Genomic DNA, 24,839 nt, shown 5'->3' on the forward strand with positions numbered 1-24,839 from the left:
GCACGCAGCAGGGCCCCAGGTCCCGGTCTCCCCTGGCCTGGCCCTGAGGGCGTTTGAACTTCCCTGCGAATCTCTGCTTCGGGATGGAGCACTCCCATTTCACAGGCTCTTGGTGCAGCCACGTGGTCTGTCCTGTGTCATATTCATACACGGCGCATTCCTGCCGGGCAGCTTCTCCTGGATTTTACGGATGAAGAGGCCGAGCCTCAGGAGTGTGAGGAACTGGCCCAGCTAGTGGCTGAACCGGCGTGTGAAGCGTGGTGGGTCCAATTTCAGCCACTGTGCCTGGGTGCCGTGGCCTCGTTTAGGCCACAGCAGCCACGTGGACACCAAATGGGCCCCACCCGTCTGGGGTGTATGGGTGGGGGACTCGCATTGCCGGCTTTCAGCGTTGGCATCCTTGGCCAGCTGTCATTATGGTTTCCGGCCCCCAGATTCTGGGCTTTGTGCACTTTGGGTCAGCTTGCTTTTCCGAGCTCCTCACTTGCACAGTGGCCCACCTCTTTCCTGAAACGGTGGTTGCTTCCTTCTAGCACACTCTGAAGGCCCTCTTGTATGGGTTCATCTGGAGCTTTCCTTGGTGGTGTGCAAGAGATGGGTACCCCCCCCAGAAAGGCTGGCGCTATAGGAGCCCTCCCCCCAACCCCATGCCATCCACCACCCTGAGGAGGCCCTGGGTCAGCTGCTGCAGCTCAGGGGGCTCCTCATAGGTGCACCCCTAGAGGAGCCAGGCCCAAGAGAGATGACCCCACGCCTGAGGGTAGACAGCAGCCCATCCAGGGGACATTTCAGAGTGGCAGTGCCGGCCCGCCACGGTCCCAGGCGTGCCTGTGTGCGGGGTGGACGGCGGCTGGCGGGGCAGGGAAGAGAGGCGGAGGCTGTGAGAAGCAGGCTGAGTGAATTGAGACCGCCTTAGAAGACGGACCGAGGCGGGCCCAGGGCCGGGCCACCGAGGGCACCGGGCTCGGCCGCTTTGTCTGACCTGCACAGCTTCTCCAGCGTCGCTCCTTTTCGCAGAAGGGGGAACGTGGAACTTGTGAGTGGGTTTCAATGGATGGTATATAATGTACACAAGGGAGCCGGCTTTTAATCCAGGTCCAGGCTTCCTCCTCAGTGGGGGGCTCAGAGCAAAGGCAGGACCAAGAACCGGGAGGCGGTGCCTTCTGGACCCCGCGCGGGCCGCTCTCTTCAGGAAGCTGTGAGGCTGCCTGGCACCAGCCCGGTCGGAAGTGAGGCAGACTGAAAACAGGAAACGCGGACCAGCCTTCTCACAGTGGCTCGGGCGAGCTGAACCTGAAACAGGCTGAAGCTGTATCCGAGTTGTATCCCGGGACCACAGTAAAACACGCTCAGAGAGACTCTGGAAGTGTTCCTTTAGAGTTGGGGCTGGGACTTGTGTGTGTGTGTGGGGGGGGGGCACCCTAGGGTGGGGGTGGCCCGTGCCCAGCCTCCTCCAGAAGTTTTCCCCTCTCCCACCGAGGATGCCCCGGGTCGCTGGGAAGCTCCTTGTACAGGTTACTGTTGTATTTACAGCCCAACACCACTGCACAGGAAACACATAGGCAAGCCACGGATACTTAAAACTAATTTTTGTTTTTCTGCTTATGAAAGTAATTCATGTTGGTTTAATAAGACCCAGAAAGCACAGACAAGCACACAGGGAGAGAATCGCAGCCGTAACCTTCGAGAGGGAATATTTGCTGTTGGTCTCTGTGTGAATGTGCCTATTACTGTTTACTCTCATAAAACAGGATTTGTTTTCACATCAGCTTTATCTAGGCGTAATTTGCATACAATGAAACTCATGCGTTTTAAGGATGTAATTTGGTGAATTTGCCATGTTTGAACATCTATCCTAAGGAAAAAAGACTAGTATTTAAGAAACAGTGTTTTATACTTTAGGAGATATATTTTCTGTGTGTTTATTAAGTACTGATGACAGTTTTTTTTTGTTTTCTGTCCCTGACCCAATTTATTTATCCTCTCGATTGGTCTAGACTTCTGCACAGCAGACGTTTCTAGAGAACCTAGCTGCTCTCTGCCTTTCACGTGCTGTTCTGTGACCATGTGGGTGGGTCCAGGGTAAGGTGGCTTCGGGCTTCCCCGGTGGCTGAGATGGTACAGAATCTGCCTGCAATGAAGAAGACCCCTGGGTTGGGATGATCCCCTGGAGAAGGGCATGGCAAACCACCCCAGTAATGTTGCCTGGAGAGTCCCCATGGACAGAGCAGCCGTGGGGTCTCAAAGAGTTGGATGTGACTGAGCGACTGAACACATGAGGTGGCTTCACTTTGGGGATCTTATCTCGCTCTCCTGATCGCAGCGCCCTGTGGGTTCTCCTACTGAGTCACCTTCCGTCCCAGTTTCTCCTGAGCTCTGGTTCCAAGTTTCTGGCACAGCCCACAGGAGACAGCCAGCTGGCTCCCGGGTCTGTGTGCCCCGGCTGGTATCGGGGCTCTGCGCTTTCCGCTCCTGTGTGGTTCTCTTTAGGCCACAGGCCGGTTGAGTGCCTCCTGCAGCCCTGCCTCCGGGCTTGCCTTGTCCATCCTCGCTCACCGTGTCCCCTCCCTCGAGCACCTTCTGATGGGTGACCCCGAAGTTGTTGGATGGAAGTTTGGAAAGCACCATGAAGCCCATCTAATACAGCCCCAAAGCCTACGGCTAGGCACTCTGCCCCCCACCCCCTACTCCTAGGGTGCTTGCCCTTCTAGAAGATTCTTTCACGTGCTGGGCAGCTAGCCGACTAGCTTACAAGCTGCCCGTGCCTGCCTCACTTTCTGGGCTCCTCAGCTCTGACCTCCTTGACCCCTGAGGCCCCACAAGACAGCCCCCCTCTCCCCCCGGACCCTCCCCCCACCCCCGTGTTCAGATCTTACCTCTGCTCAGGGCCCAGCTCTGCTGGCACCTTGCCCTTCCCTCATCCATCTTCGGGTTTTTGTGTTTGTACAGCTGTTTGTCCCTCTCCGCTAGCTGTTTCCTTCTGTTTTGTGTTACGGGTTTTCCCTGTTTTCTTTTTTAGGACTATCTGTCTTATCTCCCCTGCGCGCGCTCTCGAGGCAGAATGCAGCATGGGAAGGGCTCACTTCCTTGCTTCTCCTCCCTGTCCTCCTGGAGGTCCTCGCGTGTCTGTGCACACAGCAGGTGTGCACCGAGCACCGTGTGAGTGGCTGTCTGTGGGAGGCAGGGTTCGGCCCGTCCCTGGCTGCATGGTGAGTGGTGGCCAGCTGGGGACTGGACCCCCCGACCGTGGAGGGGCGACTGGGCCACGGGTGGAGAGCGTGGGGGAGTGGCTGCCTGCTGTCCAAGCGTCTTTACTTTTCTCTAGAGGAGTGAGTTTAAAACCACTGGGAGTGGCTGGGAAGCTAAACACAGTTTGGGTAGAACCTAGAAATTCTACCGAATCCCCTAAACCGTTCACTCCACAAATCTTATACCCTGCATTTCTGTATCTCCTGATACGTCTTACGTATGCCCGGTGATGAGGTCAAAAGTTGCTGCAGATGATATCAGATTATGTGAAGCCAGCAACCTGCAGAGTTAGATAGGAATCTCAGTATATTTGAATAGGAAATAAATGGCTATCTTGTTTACCTATTTAAGAAAAAAAAATCTTTCCAGATTTGCATATGACTCACTATCGGAAGAGACATATAGGCTTTTGTGGTTTTGAAAAGCAGCTGTCAGAAAAACAGCTGCCCTGCCTGCCCTCCCTCTCTAGGTACCTGCCTCAGCTATGGTCAGATTACGTGGCTTCAGAGTAGGCGAGTGTGGTCATAAATAGTGTAATTACACTGAGATAATTCCAAAGCTAACTTTTATTTGTTACTCCAAAGTAGGTCAGCAGATGTTTCCTTAAGAAGTCAGATGGCAGGGCTTCCCACGTGGCTCAGTGGTAAAGAATCCGGCTGCCAGTGCCGGAGACTCAGGTTCAATCCCTGGTCCGGGAAGATCGCACAGGCCACAGAGCAACTGCGCATGTGCACCACCGCCGCTGAGCCTGTGCTCCGGGGCGCGGGAGCCGCAACTGCTGAGCTCACCCTCTGCGGCAGCCGAAGCCCGTGCTCCGCAGCCGGAGAGGCCTCCGCCTTGAGGGACCCGCCCCCCGCAGCTGGAGGAAAGCCCCTACTGCAGCAAGGACCCAGCACAGCCAGAGATCAGATCAGTGGGTAAATAATTAAAAAAAGAAAAAGCCAGATTGCAAATACTTTAGGCTTTGTGGGTCCCAGCTTCTCAGTTCTGCTGCTTTAGTGCAAAAGCTGCTGTAGGCAGCATGTGAGTGAATGCATGTGGCTTTGTGCCAAGAAACCTTTGTTTATAGAAGGGGGCAGCATGCTGGATTTGGCCTGCAGTTTGCCGACCCTGCTGTAAACCGTTGTTCATCACTGCGCGTTTTCCTGCTGCGTCGTTTGGCGCATGCACGTTCAGGATCGCTAAGCCTTCATTCTGGTCGACTCTTGATTGTGTAGTGCCCATCTCTGTCTCTGACTGTTCTGTCTGTTCTAGAGTCCACTTTACGGGGTGACGTGGCCACGCCTGCTCCACGTGTCTCTTCTGCCCATTTACTTTCAACCTGCTTACACCCTTAGATTTGAAGTGAGTTTCTTTAGACTCTGTAGGGTTGACTCGTGTTTTTTAATCATCTAGGCCAACCTGTGTCTTCTTAATGTAAATGCATTAGGGGTTAAATCTGCCATTTAATTTTTTGTTTTCATTATCTGCTTTTTCCTGCCTTCCTGTGGATTGCTTAAACATCTGTTTCTAGGATTCCATACTGACTTGTCTGTATGTCTTCACCTGTGTTTAAACCAGCTGCGTGGGGTGGTAAAGTGTCCATACGGCTTTCGAGTGCAGCTCTGTGTGTGGCCCTCGGCCTTGGTCTGTGCGTGAGCCTCATCCCAGTCTAGTGGAGTCATCATTTAACCAGTTCGAGGAAGTGCAGAAACCTCCCCTCTCTCTGCATCACTTTACTCTCGCGTTTCATAGTAAAATTGTCTCATCTCTTCCACATGCATTTGGAACCACATTAGTGTTACAGCTTCATCTTCAACCCTCAAACATAATTTAGGAAAGTCAGGCAGAGAAGGAAATACTGCTGTGCAGTAAAGATACTGCACGTATCTTTACTTACTGTATTCTTTCTTCTGTTTTCTTTTTTTCTTTCCAGGGAGTCCTCTTTTATCATTTCTATTTCCTGTATCTGTTCTTTTAGGACAGGTCTGCTGGCAGTAAGACTGTTAGTTTTTCTTCATCTGAGAATGTCTTGATTTCTCCTTTAATCCCTGAAGGATATTTTTGCTGGGTATAAGATTCTTTTCTTTTCAGCACTGGAAAACCATTGTGCTGCTTGCTCTGCCTTCCGTGATTTCTGAGGATAAATCCACTATCATTCAAAATTCTTTCCCCTGTAGGTCAAGTGTTGTTTCTCTTTGACTTAATTTTAACATTCTTTTCTTTGTGCTTGATTTTTGGAATCCAGACTCTGATGTGTCTTGGATTTCTTTGAAGTAGTGACATTTGAGGTTATATCTTTTGTTAAAACTTTTGGGAAGTTTTCAGCTGTTATTTTTGGACACTTTTTCATCCCCTCTCCTCCTCTACTTCTAGGCTCCAGCGACACATGTTGGATCCTCTGCTGTGACTCCACAGGTCCCTGAGGCTCTTTTCAGTGCTGTTGCTTTTTTTAAATTATTTTCCTCTGTTGCTCAATTTGCGTAATTTCTCTTGTTGCATCTTCCAGCTCACTGATTTTCCTCTGTCTCCATCCTGCTGTTGAGTTCACCCATTTGTTTTCTGTTTTGGCTATTGTATTTTTTCAGTTCTAAAGTTTTCGTGTGGTTCTTCTTTGTAATCGTCTGTTTCTTTGCTGAGACTTTCTTCTTCCCTGAGTCTTTATATGTCTTCATTTGTTTTAAGTGTGTAGTTGTTCATGAAGCATTTTCACCATGGCGGCTGTAAAATCCTCGTCAGATAACCCCAACATCTTTGTCATCTCAGTTTTGGCATCGAGCAATTGTCTTTTTTTCCCTCTCATTTTGAGATCTTCCCAGTTCTTGGCATGGTGATTGATTTTTTTTTTTTTTTTTTTGGACATTTCTGTCTTTTTTACGTTATGAAAATTTGGATCTTATTTAAGTTTCCTCTTATACCTGGCTTTCTCTGACACTGCGCCATCAGGGAGTAGGAAGGACTAGCTACCGTCAGATCGGGGAAGAAGTCCAGGTTCCCCTGGGCCTCATCAGCAGCCAAGGGGGTGCCCCCCATTGCTGCTGGGTGAACCCCCGACTCGGCCTCCACTGAGACCTCCTGGCTGGAAGGGTGGGGATGCCCTGTGACTGCGTGCCGTGGAGGGTGGCTGGAGGTTGGTGCAAGTTCTGACTCCCCCCTTGGTCCCCGGACACCAGCCCAGCAAGGAAGGTAAGGGGCACCCCACTCGTGCTGGGAGGCGGTGGGAGTCCACTCCCTCCTCATCTCCACTGACCCCTGTGGCGTGAGGCTCGACACCCGCTGGGATGAAAGTGCTGGCTTCCCTCACGCCACGCTGCTGGGGAGCGTCAGGCACCTGCCTCCGCCCGAGGGCAGATGTCTCGACTCCAGGCAGCCTTTGCAGGTGGTGGGGGGCGGGGGAGGGCAGGGTTCTGTGTTGCTGGAGGAGGGCAGTTCTTTCCAGAAGTTTCTCATCTTCCTGGGCTGTCCTGCCCCTGGTCCTTTGGCCGGAGAGAGCGACCTTGGTTGGAGTTTTCTGTGTGTACCCGTTGGCATTTCCAGTTGCTGAAGTCTTCAAACCTGAGATAACGTGGGGCAGGAAGAAACCCAGGGAACTCTCTGCCGTCTCTCCCTGGCCCCGAGGCCCCCGCTCAGCTCCCTCCTTCGGCCCGCCTTCCAGAGTCTCCCGGCATTACTGGCACGTGGGACTCCAGGGAGGAGCAGTCTCGCCCTTCATCTCAGAGCAGAAGGTCCCTGTGCCATCTTTAAAATAGTTTTTCCTCTCTGTTATTCAGAGCAGGTTCTTCCTGCTGAGTTGTGGGGCTTCACTGACTTTCCTGTCACAGCAGCCCCACTGCTGAGCCCAGCTAGTGGCTGTTGCATTTCACATGCTGTCCTTTCAGCTCTGAATTTTCCGTTTGGTTCCTTCTAGTCGTCTCTTTTTGTCCTGGGAACTTCTGTCCTTCCGTTCACTTTAGGAACGTTCAGAGCAGCACCTCACCGAGCCTGGTTCTATCAGCCATGCTGAAGTTTGTGTCTGACGCCTCAGACACCTGGGGTGTCCCGGGTGGGGCGTCTGCTGACTGGCTTTCCCCCTGGGCCTTGCAGGGTTGCCTGGTTCTTGGTGTGCTGGTTAATTTTGGAGGCTGGGTATTTTTAATATTATGTTGTGAGTCCTCTGGAGGATTTTCTTTTCTTAGGCAGGTGCTCAGCCTGGTTGTACACAGATGGCAAGGCCGTGGGAGGGGGGCTTCCACATCAGTCCAGCTCTTAAGGCCTTTGCACGCTTCTGGGGGCCTCCCTGGTGTTGGTCACTTGGGTGAGGCTGGCACCAGGAGCTGACGGACTTGGCCATTCAGCTCCCAAGGCCCCTCTGCGCATCCTGTGTGTTCTGCTCATGAAGGCCGAGAGGGAGCCCGGCACGTGTCCGTCTACCGGCAGAGCCAGGACGCCCTCCCAGCCCTGCCGGTTGTGCTCCGGTTCCCTGGACACAGGAGCGGGCTTTCTTTCTCTGCGTCCAGCAGGCTTGGGCTGCTCCAGTGGTGCTCGTGGTAAAGACCCCGCCTGCAAGTGCAGGAGATGTAAGAGACTCAGGTTCGATCCCTGGGTGGGGAAGACACCCTGGAGAAGGAAATGGCAACCCACTCCAGTGTTCTTGCCTGGAGAATGCCATGGACAGAGGAGCCCAGCGGGCTACAGTCCATGGGGTCAAAAAGAGCCAGACACGCTGAAGCAACTTAGCACACAGGCATCCAGCGTGCAGTTCAAGACCCAGGCTGCCCTTGGAGCAGAGGTGTAAGTGAAAGTCGCTCAGTTGCAAACTCACGGACTATACAGCCCATGGAATTCTCCAGGCCAGGATACTGGAGTGGGTAGCCTTTCCCTTCTCCAGGGGTTCTTCCCAACCCAGGGATCGAACCAGGGTCTCCTGCATTTCAGGTGGATTCTTTACCAACTGAGCTATCAGGGAAGCCCCAGAGGTGGGGATAGAGACAAAGGGAAGGGCCTGCGAGGGCTGCTCCTTCTGCAGGGACCCAGCTCCTTCTGCTGGGACCCCGTTTTCTGTGGGGACCCCACTCCTTCTGTGGGGGTGCCACTCCGGCCAGCCGGCCTGCTGCTGTCTGCTTTGGGCTCCTCAGTTAACTGTCTGCCTCCCGTCTGGCCCAGACCTCTTGGTCACAATCAGCAGGGAGAGGGCAGCCGCGGGTGGCCCTGGAGTCTTGGGCTAGTCCTGCGGACGCCGGCCCTCTCAAGCTGCTCTCAAGCCTGCCATGCTGTTTGCCGCCTCACGCAGGCGATCCTGGCCGCAGCCAGTGGGAGCTGTCCTTGACTTGCTTCATTTCCAAGGTGGCAGTCGGGGCCAGGTGGGGGCTCTACTAGAGCCTGGACCCTGAGATCCTGGGGTGCTCCCCCTGCGAGGATGCTGGTTCTGGGGTTCCTCTCAGCGGCCCCCACTGCCTCTCCTGACGGGGGGGTGGGGAGAGCAGGGATCATGGTGCAGGAGTCAGGCATTGTGCCCCAAGTGGCCATGGGGTGCCACTCAGGCCCCCAGAGTTCTCAGTCCCCGATCACTAGGTTGGGGACGCTTACCTGGGGTAGGCTGTGCTGGAAGGAGCACAGGGCTGCGCAGGTGGGAGTTGGGGACTGGCTGCGTCCTGTGTGTGCAAACGCAGCTCCGCAGTTGTAAGGTCTGCAGGGCAATGGTCGTTGCAGCCTGTTCCCCGAACCCACAGCCTGGGGACCCACAGAAAAGCCCATCCCGAGCAGGTGCAGCAGCAGAGTTTCCTGAAAGGCCCAGTCCCGTCCTTTCGTGGGTGCTGATGCAGAAAAGCCTTGGGGGTGGCTGGGCCACCTGGAGCCCGACTCTGGGCCGGGGGGACCCTGGCCCCGCCCACCGCCATCCGGGTGGGTGTGCTCTGTTGGGTGGGTGGCCGTGCACCTGGCTGTCTGGGACCTTGTAAGAGAAGCAGACCCATAGACGGCAGGGACGTTTCTGCTCCGAGTCGCAGCTCGGAAGCCCACGCAGTGTCCTTGGGTCACAGCCAGCTCTGTGAAGGGCAGGACAGAGCCGAGACTGGCAGTGACCATGGCTCCTGGCCGTCGCAGCCGCCCTGGGTGCCGCCTGGGCAGCCTCTCGCCCAGCCTCGCCCGTGGTCCCTCTGGAACGCACGGCCCCTCAGTCCCCACCCACGTGGGAGGGTGGCCGCCTGTCACACCAGGCGAGGTCACACTCCCTGGGGACGGGGAGGGGAGGCCAGAGAACCGCGTCTCTTGTCAGCAGAAGGCTTGAGGCTTCCAGCCCAGGTTTGGTTACAAAATTTCAGTCCATTTCTGGAAAGGACTGTGTTACAGGAGAACACTGTTTTGAGTTGTTAACAATTATAATATTTGCTAATGGCTTGTGCTAATGGCTCTCAAAGATTGCTTTGTTATTAGAAGAAAAATTAATGCTGGACTGACAGGCACAGAGAGAGGCACCTTCAAGTTTGGCTGAAGGGCCTGAAAGTGAGAGAACCGGGGGCTGATCTGAGTCACTGAGTCGGCAGGTGTCGGTCACTCGAGCCACATTCCATGGAGAAACGGAAATCACTTCAGTATGCCTTTATGCAGGCTTCCCAGGGGGCCCAGTGGTAAAGAATCAGCCTGCCAACGCAGGTGACCTGGGTTCGATCCCTGAGTCAGGAAGATCCCCTGGAGGAGGAAATGGCAACCCACTCCAGTGTTCTTGCCTGGGAAATCCCATGGATGAGGAGCCTGGCGGGCTGCAGTCCATGGGGTCGCAAAGTCGGACACGACTGAAGCGACTTAGCGCACACGCGTGATTTTATGCAAGGTGCAAACCCTGGTAAGATTACCTACCCTGACACGCTGTTGGTAAGGATATTCTTGTAAATGAAAGCTACGTCCTTCAACATTAAAGATATTCCAACCCCTTGCTGTACGTGGCTGCTTGATTATTGTTGTTATTTTTTTTAAGGTCTTTTTCTTCACCCGTTTCTGAGTGGCTTTGTGGGTGTTCACGTCCACACCTGGGTGCCTGTCCCGCATCCTGCAGGCGGGGGGCACGGCTGTGGGTGAGGGGGTGCCCCGCCTCGGTGTGCGTGTGGTGTGTGTCCATCTGGGTGTGTGTGTATTTGGTGTGTGTGTGTGTGTGTGTGTCCAGGTGTGATATGTGGGTATCTGGTGTGCTTTGGGGGCAGGTGGCAAGGTGGGGACTAGTGGCCTGGCTGAGAGACTGCAGAGGCCCCTGTGAGTGTGTGGCCAGAGCACACTTACAGAACGTCCAAGCAAGGTCTTTGTGATCATGCATTCCAGTAAAGCCTTATAAATTCATCCTTTACTTCTCTTGGGATTTGTAATGTGTTAGATAAGTTGTAGAATTCATCGTCAATGAACAAAAATGACCAAACTGAGGGTCGTAGCTGGACGTTAGGTTTTCAAGAGGTTTAATAATATAAAATTAAACAAAAATCAAAGACGTGTTTAAACTTGAGAGGTTTTTTTTTCCAATTTTATGAAAAAGTTGCCTCTTCTTTGTCTTCTTTTATTTTGAATTTGCTTAGTTTTTACAACATTGCAAAAGTTGATACCAGTTAAGATCTTTATTTTAAAGTTAAAAACTGCAATCCTAAACTGCACTTTAATCACACAAACCCCAAACTTCAGCATGTACCACGTGCAGCTTAACACCCCAGGGCGGGAGGGCAACAGGAAGAAGCACGTCTAGTGAGCGGGCGGTGGTTCTGCCTGCGGGGCTCGCGCCCTCCAGCGGGTGATGACTCTTGACCGCATCACTCACGTCTCCTCTTGGGACACTCGTGGTTCTTTCTGCACTTCCAACTGTTTTCTTTCTGAATACTTTTATCACGGAGGTAGCATGCTGTTCCATGGAAAGATGGTCTTGTCCTTAATAAACAGGAGCTCTTTAGTTCTTTGTTCTATGACCGAGTTGCCTAAGGAGCTGTTTCTCATAATCTGTAATGTCTATAGAGAGTAGGTAAACAGTTTGCTTCTGTTGGATTCCAAATTGAGTCTTAAGACCAGGAGAAGTGAAGCCGCACTGGGATGAGGACAAACAACACGCACGGTGGCTGTTTTCAGTGCCCCCAAGGTGTGCAGCAGCAGAGCCCCGTGCCCACGCGGGAGGGCCAGGTGACGGCGTGTCTGAGTGCGCCCGGCACTGCCCGCTGGGCGCCTGGGAGGTGGCACAGAGCAGGTTCTGTTTGCTCGCCCCATGAGACTTTCTGTCTTAAATGTTCAAGCCCCTTCAGGCTGTGCGGAACGGGAGTCCTCAGAGCCCTGTGGGCGGCCCGTCAGAGCGTGAGCATCCTTCCCCAGTACTGGTGCAGGGGCTTCCTGTGGCGTGGGGCAGTGTCTCCCCCGAGTGCGCTGGTAAAATACCTGTCCAGTGGGGACCTTGCCAGTGTGTTAGTCGCTCAGCCGTGTCGGACTCTTTTTGACCCCGTGGACTGTAGCCCGCCAGGCTCCTCTGTCCATGTGACTCTCCAGGCAAGAATGCTGGAGTGGGCTACCATTCCCTTCTCCAGGGGCTCTTACCGACCCCAGGATCGAACCCAGCTCTCCTGCATTGCAAGCAGATTCTTTACTCTCTGAGCCACCAGGGAAGCCCAGGGACCTTGCTGCCTGTGGCTTTAAACTCTTTGGTGACTCATGAGTTCAGAGCGGTAGCAACGATTTCTCGGGAAGCCGTCAGTTTGAGATGACAGGAGAATATTTTCATGGAGGTTGTGTCCAAGCCCTCTTGCTGTGGGTTGGTTTGCATGGTGGTCCTGTGGACGGCTCTGCCACAGCTGGCACGCAAGGGTGTGCGGCGAGCCCAGGTGGGGGACCTGGGAAAGAGTTCGGAGGGGCCAGTCAGAGCTGTGGGGGGCAGCTGAAGCCCCCGTGTGACCTGCAGGACCCGGGGGGCCTGCTCGGCCTGGAGCGAGCCGCGGCAGAGGGTGTCATCGCTGCGTGACTGCTCAGCCGCACACGCACACGGATACACATCACACAGATGTATGCACACACGGACACGCACAGAGCCGGGAGGGAGTGCCCACGGGGCCTGGGGGCCGCGGGAGGGACGCCGTGCCGGCAGACAGGCGGGGCGTCAGGCGCGGGCACGGCGGGTTGAGTCCGGTCCGCTGCACCGGCCCCCAGCAGCTAAGGTTTTTTACGACGTGCACGTCCTCCAAGCAGCTCGGAGCGTAAACAATGCGGTGAGCGCTGGAGTCGTCTTCTGGGAGCGTGGAGTCAGCCGTGTCTGGTCTCGGCGCCTCGGTTGAGACTGGACAGGACCCCTGACCCTTCAGCTGGGCCCACATGAGTGTCCGCTCAGTGCCCTTTTTTTTTTTTTTTATTATTGAAGGATAATTACTTTACAGACTTTTGCTGTTTTCTGTCAAACTTCAACATGAATCAGCCATAAGTATACATATATCCCCTCCCTTTCGAACCTCCTTCCCATCTGCCTCCCCTTCCCACCCCTCTAGGTTGATACAGAGCCCCTGTTTGAGTTTCCTGAGCCATACAGCAAATTCCCGTTGGCTATCTATTTGACATTTGGTAATGTAAGTTTCCATGTTACTCTCTCCACACATCCCACCCTCTCCCCCCTCTCCCCATGTCCATCAGTCTATTCTCTATGTCTGTTTCTCCATTGTTGCCCTGTAAATAAATTCTTCAGTACCATTTTTCTAGATTCCGTGTATATGCGTTAGAATACTATATTTATCTTTCCCTTTCTGACTTACTTCACTCTGTATAATAGGTTCTAGGTTAATCCACCTCATCAGAACTGACTCAAATGTGTTCCTTTTTATGGCCGAGTAATATTCCATTGTGTATATGTACCACGGCTTCTTTATCCATTCATCCGTCGATGGGCATCTAGGTTGCTTCCACGTTCTAGCTACTGTCAACAGTGCTGCAATGAACGATGGGATACATGCATCTCTTTCGATTTTGGCTTCCTTGGGGTATACGCCTAGGAGTGGGATTGCTGGGTCATATGGTGCTTTTATTCCAGTTTTTTAAGGAACCTCCATATCGTCTTCCATAGTGCCTGTACACTCAGTGACCTTTTGACATCACAGGGCCAAACACTCTAGCCGCGGGGGGAGCTGAGCGCCTCTGTTTTGAGTGGAGGCCGGGGCCGGGTTGCCCGTGTATGGTGATGGACCTTCCCCCACTCTCCCTGCGCCCCGGAGGCCCTGCGGCTCCGTCCCACGGGGACCCCAGCCCCTGGCCTTCAGGGAGGCATGCCTTGGGCTTGCTCTTCTTGCTGTCCCTGTGCGCAGCTGCCTCGGGAGGAAAGCCTCTCTCTGGGGCCGACCTTGGCTCAATGCACACCCAGCGGGACGAGGCTGGTGAGGCCTCTGTCCCCTCGAACCTTGGGGATCTCACAGCGGCAGGGCTGTGACCCAGTGTGGGCGCTGCCAGCCTGCATGCCTGCTGAGTCGCTTCTGCCATGTCCAGCTCTTTGCGACCCCGTGGACTGTGTCGCCCACCAGGCTCCTCTGTCCATGGAATTTCCCAGGGAAGAATACCGGAGCGGGTTGCCATTTCCTCCTCCAGGGCGTCTTCCCAACCCAGGGATCAAACTCACGTCTCCTGCATCTCTTGCCAGCCTGGCAGGTCACTGAATCCGAGCACCCGGAGCCTAGAGCTGAGCAGGGGGCTCCTGCCTGTGTTGGGAAGCCTCGGGGGTCTTCTGCCTTTTGAGTGGTCTTATCCGAGCATGAGAGGAGGTGGAGGGAGCCCCAGTCTTCCTCCCTGGGCTTGGTCCCCGAGAGGACAGAGGAGTGGCTCGTGGTAGGGGATGGCCTCCGTCTGCCCGATCCGGTCACGGGGTGCCCACTGCACCATTTGTCCTCAGGGTGGCCGTTGCCCCAGGCAGACTCCTTTTTTTCATCTCAAGAAATTTTAAAAATCACCCTGAGAAAGTCACTTTGCTTTAGTAATTTAGTAGAGCAGAGGTTTTATACAGGCTGCCAATAAGACTGCCATCCCAGCAAGGCTGCTTGACTTGGCTTGAAAATCTTACTTCTGTTGTAGGTGTGTGTGGCGGGGGGGCAGGGGGCGATTAGCCAGAGTTGAAAAAATCCTTGTTTGATCAGAGCAGGTGTTGGGCGTGGAGCCTCAGTTTGCTCTCTGCTTCCTGTTTGGAGAAGGGTCGCCGAGCCCACCAGCTCTGGAGGCAGCGGGAGACGCTGGCCGGCCTCTGGCAGAACCGGGGTGGTGGGCAGGGGGTGCTGCTTTAGTGGCCGGAGCCCAGGGGTCTGCTGAAACCCTCCAGTGGCGGATGGCCCCATCGCAAAGAGGTGCTGGGGTAGGGGCGGGGGAGCCCTGGGCCAGGGAGGCGCCCAGGGAGTCGAGCGTCTCTTTCAGAACCTTCTGTTCCGAAGCTTGCTTGAAAGGGGACGTTGGGTTGTGACTTTATAAAGGGAGAGGAGACGCCCACGACCCTCGGCCCCTGATCCTGCGATGTGTTGCAGCCGGCCCAGGGACCACGAGGGCGCCTCCAGCCGTGGCAGGAGCAGCTCGGGGAGCGCCGTCTGGGCGTGGATGCCTGCCCCGGTCTGGTGGGGGGCGCTGCTCGGGGGAGATGCAGTGGCCAGCGCAGGCGCGGGCCTTTCATCTGTCCAGCGAGTCCGGTGCCGGCGTCGATTTGGTCTGAAAGCAACTGCACCGCCTCGCATCACTCACCCTTTCACGGAAGACTTTGGGCTTTTTATCTAATCTCGTGTGCAACGCAGGATTATGCAGAATGCAAGCCAAGGGAGAGAAATGCTAATTAGTGCAGGAAATGAAAGTGGCCCAGTTCCCACCATCAGCTCTCTGCCAGGTGCGCCTCCCGTGTCCGTCCACAGACGTGAACCGGCCATGCCCACGTGTGTGTTCACCCGACGTGCACTGCTAAGCCCCAAGGCCCCTCTGCGCCAGCACAGGCAGGGCGACCCGGGGACCACCGTGTCATTTTCCCTGCACCGTGCCCGTGACTGATTCTCGGAGCCACGCGCAGCCAGCAGCACCGGAGACTTAAGTGACAGGTTTTGAGCGGGTCATCCCGCCAGCCACGCGTGACTTGGGGCCTCTCCCAGACTCTCGACGCCCCCTCACTGGAGGGGAGGGTTTTGAAGACGAGGGTGTGACCGCACACGCGAGGCGACACAGAGCAGGCACCGAGGCCCGTACCCGGGGGTCAGCGGGCGGGGGAGGCGGAAAGGAGCCTGCCATCTGTGCCGGACCCCGCCCTCCTCGCCCCGACCCGGCCGCTTCCACAGCCCCTGCCGGTTTCACCTGCCAACCCCACGTGTCATCAGGAGGTTCAGGCTGAACTCTCAGCCCAGCAGACGGAGGGGCCGAGGGAGCCGGGTGGGACCGGCCTCTGTTCCAAGCCCGTCACTCACCAAGCCCTGCTTTTGATTGACAACCCCCCACCCTCCCCACCAGGCCTCCCGGGTGGCTCAGTGGTAAAGAATCTGCCTGCCAAGCAGGAGATGTGAGTTTGATCCCTCGGTCAGGAAGATCCCCTGGAGAAGGACATGGCAACCCTCTGCAGTATTCCTGCCTGGGAAATCCCATGGACAGACGCACCCGGTGGGCTCCAGTCCTTGGGGTCACAAAGAGTCGGACGTGACATAGCGCCTTAACAATAACAACAACCGCCCCGGCTCAGGCTCGCCCAGGACGGCCTCCATCTGGGTCCTGGGTCTTGTCTTTCCTCGATCAGGCAAGATGTAGAGAGTGGTGTTTTGTCAGATCCCATGATCTCTATCCCTTTTTAGAGAAAATAATTGTGTTTGTCACCACGTCCGTTACGTGGACAAGCAGTGCGCGTGTGAAAGCTTGTATCCTGCTGACCTGGCTTTGTTTTTCTTCTCAGCCAAGCAGCAGATGAAGCTGTGGGTAAGCTGAGTGTAGCAGAAGGCAAGAGTCACTGGAATTTTTCCCTGTTGGGGTGTTAGAGCCCCCCACCCCACCCCAGTGAAAGCAGCCTCAGGCCCTCTGTAAGGCTCCCCCCCCGAATGTCCCTGCACCCCCTTCTCTCCCGGGCGGCCCCCTCGCAGCCCCCTCTGGTCCGACCACTGGCAGGCCGGGGTCAGATACCCCTCGGGAGCAGGGGATACGAGAGGGGTCACAGCTTCGGAGAGTCAGAGCCCGGGAGAGAGGCCCTGGGTGGAGGCTCTACTGGGTCGGGTCTGCCCAGCCAGCTTCCAGCTCTTCTGCGAGTGTCCCTTTCCCGCCCCAGCCCAGCACCTCTAACCTTGGGGACACCCCGCTCTCGGAACTTCGAGGTGTCTAAGCTGGATCTTGTAACTTGATTTCCTTAGGGCGCCAGGCCAGAGGTGAAGCAAGGTCATTCCAGGTGTCACAGCGCCGTCGGGTCATTTAGCTGTTGCAGAAACGGAGCCCGTCGGCGCTCGCAGGCCTCTGAGCCCACCCGGGGCCTCAAGTCGCCGCGCACCTCTGTGTGACGGTGGACGGGGTTTCCACCCGCTTCGCCGGCGGGCTTGGGGGTTGTAGCCTGTTCACGCTGGGGGCGTGACCTGCAGCCTCCCTGCTCCCAGGTCCTGTCCTTGGCGAGGTCTTTCTGGCCCCGCGTTCCGTCACAGGCTGTCGCCTCGCGCTTCCCACGGCTGTTTGTGTCCGGCCTTACCTGAGGCCCGTGGTGACGACTGGGTCTCCGGTCTAGGGTGTTCCGCGCTGTCCTCCCCACGCCCACCCGGGCACCGACTTCCTCCTCCTGCGCCCGAGTGGGTGGTGGGACCCCGAGCCCCCTGCCCCCCACCTTGGTGTGGCCCTGACCCACCCGCACACGGCGGGGTCCTGGTCTGTCCTGGGCCTCCTTCCCTCTTCATTTCTGAGCAGACTGAACCGCAGGTGCTGGGGCGTGAACACCCTTCCCTGGGTTCAGCACGGGAGCTGGCCTGAGAAGCCCCAGCCCACTTCGGTCCCTGTGGACGAAACACCCTGTCTTCAGAGGGCATGGACTGGGTCCCAGCCTTATGTAGTGCTGAGGCTCACGATGACACGGGGCTTGTCACCTGCCTCTGGGATGTCCCAGTGCGTGGAGTCGCTCTGCTGCCGCTCAGGTGAGTCCTGTGACCCGCTGAGCGAGGGCGTGGTGTCTTTGCAGATGCCTGCACGGTGCCTATTTCCGAGATCATCACCGTTGAGGAAACGGACGTTAACGGGAAGCAGTACAGCAGCGGAAAATGGCAGAAAATGGAAAAGCCCTACGCTTTCACAGGTAATCTGCCCTAAAGCCCTTCATAGCTCCAGGCAGGTCACATGAAAGAGAACTCCTTTGTCATTCGCTTAACGGACTCACTGTGTCCTTGGTTTATAGAAAGGTCCTTGTATCAGTTTTCCAAGCTCTGTTTTTTTTTTTTTTTTTTTTACTGAGGTATAGTTGGTTTACAGCAGTGTGTGAATCTCTGCTGTAGAGCAAAGTGAGTCAGTTATGCATATCCAAGCTCTGCTTTTAATGTTTGTTCATCTTTTACATTTCTTTATTATTATTCTTTTTTTACATGGGTTAAAAGAACTGAGGGGTAGACTCTCTTCCCTCATACACACTGGAAGGGATTAACTATCAGAGGAAAGGGGCGGTCAGGGGAGCTGGGCGTGGTGCGGGGCTCACGCGTGTGTTCTCCGTGCAGTGCACCGAGTGCGGAGGGCCCGGCGGCACCGCTGGAGGTGGGCGCAGGTGACGTTCTGGTGCCCGGAGGAGCAGCTGTACCACCTGTGGCTGCAGACCTTGCGGGAGCTGCTGGAAACGCTGAGTACGTGCCTGCTTTGTGCTCAGCGCAAAAGTGGATGTAGCGAGACGCTGTGACTTCTGAACACTTTTCTGGTTAGAGGACCGCGCGGGGGTGCCCGGAGCCTGGCCCCCAGGCGCCAGCGCCTCCACTTACGAGCGTGAGGCCAGGGCAGGTCCCTTGGCGCCGTGGGCCTGGGTTTCTTTTCCCGGGAACTGGGCTGGTGAGACCTGCGCTCGAGGCGAGGAGGACTGCACCGGCCCGGGGACCCCTGTGTCCACCAGGGGCGTCTGAGCTGCGAATTGTTGCTGTGAGGAGGCTCTGTCTGTCCCATTTACAAACAGTAGCTCGTTTTGTACCTGGAATGCCCATGTTGTTCGGGTTTATATATTTTTTAATTGAAGAATAGTTGATTTACGGTGTTGTGTCAATTTCTGCTGTGAGCACAGTGACTCAGTTATGTGTGTGTGTGTGTACATATGTTTTTCTTCAGATTCTTTTCCATTATGGTTTATAACAGGATACTGAATATAGTTCCCCTGTGCCATGCAGTAGAAACTTACTGTTTATCATCATATATATGCTATTTTGCTAATCTGTTTTGGGTATAGTCTTAATACACAGTCTCAACAACTGAGTACAATCTTCAGCCACAGAAAAGAAAGAGCGTGTGTTTAGCTTGCTTTTCTATCATTTAAAATTAATTTGGCGTCTAGATCTAGAAACTGGATTTTAATGTATTAGAAGGCAGCATTCCCCACATAGCAGCTTCAGAGTGGCTTCCTGGCTTGGGAAAAGCACGTCTTTGGCTTCGCATCTGGGTGGTGGGACTTGGTCTCTGCATTTCACCATCTAACTCTGCCGGATGGGACGGGTGTCTACTACCCGCCATCTAACCAGTGCGTCCACCTTCCCCCCATCTCAGACCTCTGGCGCTTGGTCCTCTGCTTGTCCCGCTGGGCCTCTGAACGAGTCTGAGCGCGTCCCTCACTGTGACTTAGGCGCTGTCGTTGTTCCATAGCATCTCGACCGAAGCACTTGCTGGTGTTCATCAACCCGCTCGGAGGGAGAGGACAGGGCAAGCGGATCTACGAGAAGAAAGTGGCCCCGCTCTTCACACTGGCCTCCATCACCACCGAGATCATTGGTAAGGCGTGAGGGCTCTGTGTGGTGTGCAGAAGTAGGATTGGGAATGATCCAGGGAAGGTTTTCATTGGATACTTTGTGTACGTGTGTGGCCATACCACGCAGCTTGTGGGATCTCTGTTCCCTGAGCTTGAACCTAGACCCTTGGCCATGGAAGTGTAGAGTCTTAACCACTGGACTTCCAGGGAATTCCCTAAGAGTCTTTTCACTAAATAGAATGTCGGGGTTTTGGCATGCCAGAATGAGAAGAATGCAAAGCAAAGAGTGTAGACTGTTCCAGCCGACGGTTAGCATATAAATCCCTCAAGAAAAACACCAAGAGGGAAAAGGACAAAGACCACAGACAGAAAGTTCTTGCAGGAGATGCAGTTAGTAAGGCTTGGAAATCGTTTCACCAGTGAGTGACATTTTAAAGGACCACGGTGCGATGCCACGTTTGTGGCACTGAGCTTCAGAGCACGTCCTCGACGCCGGGAGGCTGTGGGGAGACAGTGCCTCCTATTCAGCGCCTCCAAGGATTTGAGTAAACTTATTAAAGGGCCACTTGGCGGTGCGGGTCAAGCGTCTTAGGGTTTTTTAACTTCCCAGGGGAAACCATCAGCTGTGCAGAGAGGGAGGTACGCAGATGTCTCTTGACTCGTTTTTATAAAAGTGAAACAGTGGAAACCACTGATGCCCCAAACAAGAAACATAGATAACATTGAGCTGAATCTGGAGGAATAGTTTGTAGTTCTTTAAAATGGTCTTTACAAGGACGTTTCAGTGATAGAAAGGGGGTTGTGATAAGATGCTGAGGGAGAAAGGACACAAAATTGTGTGCACAAGAGTTTTAGAAATTATAATGAGTAAACGGACGATGGACTGACATTTTCTACATTTGGTATTCTAAAATTTACAAAGTCTTTTGGCTACTAAGGGGAAACTATGAAATAGAAGATGTCACCTCTTCCCCCCAAAATCGTTATTTGTTGGCAATTAAGCGCCAATAAGGAGAAGGCAATGGCACTCCACTCCAGTACTCTTGCCTGGAAAATCCCATGGATGGAGGAGCCTGGTGGGCTGCAGCCCATGGGGTTGCTAAGAGTCAGACACGACTGAGCGACTTCACTTGCAGTTTTCACTTTCATGCATTGGAGAAGGAAATGGCAACCCACTCCAGTGTTCTTGCCTGGAGAATCCCAGGGACGGGGGAGCCTAGTGGGCTGTCATCTCTGGGGTCGCACAGAGTCAGACATGACTGAAGCGACTTAGCAGCAGCAGCAAGCGCCAATAATGGGACATCTTACCTGCAGAGTGTATTCTGGGAGGCCGTGCTCCCTGAGGCCGGCTCCATCCCTCTCCGTGAAGGGGATTCGGGGAAGACTGAGGAGGATTCCTTACAGCCAACCCCCCTGAGGATTTTATAGGCCCTCAGTTTAAAGTGGTTTAACCCGCCTTCACTTTAAAGCGGATTCTCAGGCTTGAGTGTAAACGCTACAAGCTCATGTTGTCTCTCCCACAGTAACTGAACGTGCCAATCATGCCAAGGAGAGTCTGTATGAGCTCAACATCGATAAGTACGACGGGTGAGTGAGGCCCCCATCCCCTACTTTCAGCCGTCCTCACTGGCCCTGCTCCCTCCCTCCCCCCGAAGTAAACCTGCCTCTCCTCAAGCTGGGCAAAGCAGGAACTGCGGAGGACCCTGCGTTCCTCTGCTCCTCAGAGGACCGCCGTGGAAGTTTGGTATCCCTTCTCAGTCTTACTGCCTCATACAGAAATCTTTTCATTTGAAGGTGATCACCTCTTGTCCCTAAATATGTGTGTATATGCCCTAAAGTCGAGGAGGTCCTCAGAGCTAAGATGCGGGCATCACTCATTGCCCAGGAGATGGGCCCTGACACAGACGCCATCACCGTGTGCTGTCCTGACCCAGGTTCTACACGCGCTCCATTAGTTCCCTAAAACAAAAGAGCCCCGGGGCAGGCGTGGCCTTCAGATGCAGGGCCGTGTCTCTGGCCTCCTGTAGCCCCGCACGGGTCCTCGGCCTTCCTGGTGGGGCCGACTGCCGCCTGTCCCTTGGTCTGGGGTCCAAGACCTCCTCTCGGTCAGGACCCAGGTGTGCGTTTCCGGCTGCGATGGCACGGGGGTGCAGATGGCACGGGGGTGCAGGGCTGGTCCCTGTCTGCATCTCTGCTGTCCCTGTGCGCTGGTCAGCTCCTGCAAACCGGCCTCCTCTGCCTCAGGCACAGCCGTCCCCTTGCCTGGCACAGGGCTGGTACGTGGTCGGGGCCTGGTGGATGAGCAGAGAGCGAGAAAGGTGGTGAGGAGACGGAAAGCTCACACACGGCGCCCCTCTGGGTGCGGGAGTTTTGGTTGAGACTCACATGGCGAATAGCATGGAGATGGGATTGGAGCCGGGAGGCCGCCAGGGTTTATGGGTCCCTGGCAGGAGCAGCTGGATGCTGGCAGAGGGCACAGGACAGGGGGATGCCCTCCAGGACGTCTAGGGGAGAATCGGCTAGTCCCCGTGACCAGGTGCTCCCCAAGCGTCACCCAGCAGGTTTCGAATCCCGTGTAGCCAGCTGGGGGGCACGTCAGCTGAGCTGGGGGCCCGGCCCGTCCGGTCGTGTGAAGGCTCAGGGCCCGTGCAGCCAGCATCTGTCTGACCCTCGTCCCCGTCTCTCCAGCTGTGTGACCAGGGCCGCCAGCGCCGTCTCTGCTGGCGCTCGGCGTCCTGAGTGTCACTGCTCCCGCTCCCAGGGCCCCGAGAAGGCTCTCGGGTCCCCAGTGGGCGACTGTGGCCCTGGGGACGTCAGGTAGCTTGAGGGTCAGCAGATCCAGGGTCACACAGCGGGAGTGGGCCGTGGTGGGGGAGGGGCCAGGAGGGAGCCATGTGTCACCTGCCACAGGGTCCAGGCTCCTGGGGACCTTGGTGAGGGGCTGGCAGGGGAAGAGGGGTCTGTGGGGGTCTTGCCGGCTTACCTTTCAGCAGCCATGCTGGAGGGCAGGGGCGTCCTCTGAGGCCTAGTCCCAGCCCCGCCTTCACTTGGTCCCCCAGACCTTTCAGAGCCCGGCCTGTGGCTACAGCGGGCTCCGAAGGCTCCCCTCCTTAGACACAGAGGGTCTAATGCCGTCTGCCGGGAGCAGGAGCAAAGTGGGTGGGTGGGGGCCGGTGGTCCCAGCGGCACAGGCAGTCAGAAAGGCCCTGCCTGGACCCTCGGGGAGCTGGGGGCCGGCCACGGGTGCTGAGTCCGCCCCCTGTTCCTCCCGCAGCATCGTGTGCGTGGGCGGAGACGGCATGTTCAGCGAGGTTCTCCACGGCCTGGTGGGCAGGACGCAGAGGGACGCTGGCGTGGACCAGAACCAGCCCCGGGCCACGCTGGTGCCCAGCCCACTGCGCATCGGCATCATTCCCGCGGGTACGTGGGCCCAACGTCGGGCTCTGTCCACTGGGGGGTGGGGTGAGCGGGGTCTGTCCACTGGGGGAGGTGGGAGGGCGGGTCTGTCCACTGGGGGCACCTGGGTGTCGGGGTCTGTCCATTATGAGGGGGCCGGGCATCAGGGTCTGTCCACTGTGAGGGGGCCAGGCGTCCGGGTCTGTCCATCGGGTGCAGGCCGGGCAGGTCGCCCGTGGCTTTGCCTTCAGGTTTACTCCATTTCAGGCGTGCTCTTCTCTCCACACACCTGACGTGAGACCACGGCTGCATTCGGGAAGGGGTCCTGCCCTCCTCCCTGGGCACCAGGTTCCCACCAGGTGGTGGCGGTGGTCTGTGCTCTCAGAGAGCCGGCTGTTGGTGGTGGGTGGGCATTGGGGCCTGGAGCACAGTGGAGGAGAAGGGGAGCCCGGGAAGCAGGCGGCGGCCTGGAAGAAGCGACTGGTGCCTGGAGCCGGGGCTGGGTGTCAGGGCAGGGGGCCTCGGGGTGTAAGGTGGCTGGCTTGTCCTGAGTTGGCTGGCTCAACGTGTTTCATGACTCAAGGAAGCACCTCGTTCTTTCAAAGGACCCACTGTAGTCAGGGGGTAGGAGGTGAGGCAGGGGCTTTGCGTACATCTAACCGGGAGGGGTCATAACTTTTCTTCCAAGGATTTCTTTGGAAGGAATGATGCTAAAGCTGAAACTCCAGTACTTTGGCCACCTCATGCAAAGAGTTGACTCATTGGACAAGACTCTGATGCTGGGAGGGATTGGGGGCAGGAGGAAAAGGGGATGACAGAGGATGAGATGGCTGGATGGCATCACCGACTTGATGGACGTGAGTCTGAGTGAACTCCGGGAGTTGGTGATGGACAGGGAGGCCTGGCGTGCTGCGATTCATGGGGTCGCAAAGAGTCAGACACGACTGAGCGATTGAACTGAACTTAACTGGGAGGGGACGCCCTCCCTGCCCTTGTCTGAGCTGCAGCGGCAGGGACCCTGCTGGGTCAGCCTCAGGTATGAATGGTGCCGTCGCCCCGTTTTCTGGCTGAAGATGCTGGTGAGGTTCCACGGTCAGAGGGCAGATTTGTATGTTATGAGTCTATATGTTACCAGCCATAAGAAGCCATCAGTTAGCTTAGATTAACTATTAACACTTAAAGAGCCTTTACTCTGATCGCAAACTGGAGCAGATTCTGTTGCTCTGAGAGATGACCAAGGCTGCCTGCGACCCAGCGCGTCTTTGTGCAACCATGGACCTGCAGCCCCGTCCCACGTCACTTAGGCTGAGGGACGTGCAGAATGCTCTGGGGCCTGAGGACACGGCGTCTGGACCCTGCCTGCGGCCGGAGCTTGCGTGCCTGGCAGCACGGTGGTGACTGTGATGGGTCTCTGTCAGTGCTGGTCGTGTGTCTGTGTGATATTTAGTGTGCAGTTCTGGGCACCGTCAGTTTACTTTGGGGAAGTCTAGACTGGGGTTTTCAGCTGTTCCGCAGACGTTTTAAATTTCCGTTTCAGCCCCGTTCCCAGCCCACTGAGTCAGGATCTCGGGGGTGGAGCAGGGTGCAGGAGTTGGCTATAAATAAGCACCTGGGAGATTCTCTGCCCACTCAGGTGGTGACCCAGTTAGAACCAGGACAGGCCGAGGGAGGACCCATAGCATCACTGATCCAGGCACTAGCTGGGTGCTCTGAGGTCACCTGCCCTTCTCAGACGACCCGGGACTGGGCCGGGCTGGGGCTCCGGGTCTCTCAGGCCCCACGGGCCGCTGTGCCCCTTCTGTGACCCTCACAAGCTGTCTAGTGTGCACTTCCCCTTGAGCCCCTTGGGGCTGGTGGTCTGGAGCCCCAGGGCTGGTGCCCATCTTCATGGCAGCCGGGCACTGCTGCAAGTCCTGCCCCGCCACCCGAGGTCCACCCCCCACGCCCCACACAGGGCCCAGAAGAGGTCTCTGAAAGCTCCGTGAGGAGCTCATTGATAGTAATCAAGGTCAGTCTCAGCATTCCTGATGACTCAACCTCAGTGCTATGGTCTGATGCAAAGAGCCGACTCACTGGAAAAGACCTTGATTCTGGGAAAGATTGAGGGCAGGAGGAGAAGGGCAAGACAGAGGATGAGATGGATGGATGGCATCACTGACTCGATGGACATGAGTTTGAGTAAACTCCGGGAGTTGGTGGTGGACAGGGAGGCCTGGCGTGCTGCAGTCCATGGGGTTACAAAGACTGGACATGACTTAGCAACTGAACAACAAACAGTAACGACCTCAGGAACTAATTTTGTAGGTAGATTGTATTTACGCTGTATTTCCCCCAGTCCTTGGAAGAA

The 24,839-nt window shown here is 55.8% G+C and overlaps 1 protein-coding gene across 1 annotated transcript in view; it reads left to right on the forward strand.

Annotated features, from left to right (window-relative positions):
• The window catches only part of CERK (ceramide kinase), a gene marked incomplete at its 5' end in the record, with an annotated part of 36,358 nt that overhangs the window by 1,962 nt on the left and 9,557 nt on the right, over positions 1-24,839 (forward strand). The window contains 5 exons of the mRNA XM_027543379.1: positions 17,348-17,461; positions 17,874-17,996; positions 18,994-19,119; positions 20,620-20,683; positions 22,371-22,516. Coding sequence (XP_027399180.1) covers positions 17,348-17,461; positions 17,874-17,996; positions 18,994-19,119; positions 20,620-20,683; positions 22,371-22,516 — 573 coding nt within the window. The remainder of the gene's footprint in view (positions 1-17,347; positions 17,462-17,873; positions 17,997-18,993; positions 19,120-20,619; positions 20,684-22,370; positions 22,517-24,839) is intronic.

Source organism: Bos indicus x Bos taurus, chromosome 5 (assembly GCF_003369695.1).
Source record: "Bos indicus x Bos taurus breed Angus x Brahman F1 hybrid chromosome 5, Bos_hybrid_MaternalHap_v2.0, whole genome shotgun sequence".
Lineage (NCBI taxonomy): Eukaryota > Metazoa > Chordata > Mammalia > Artiodactyla > Bovidae > Bos > Bos indicus x Bos taurus.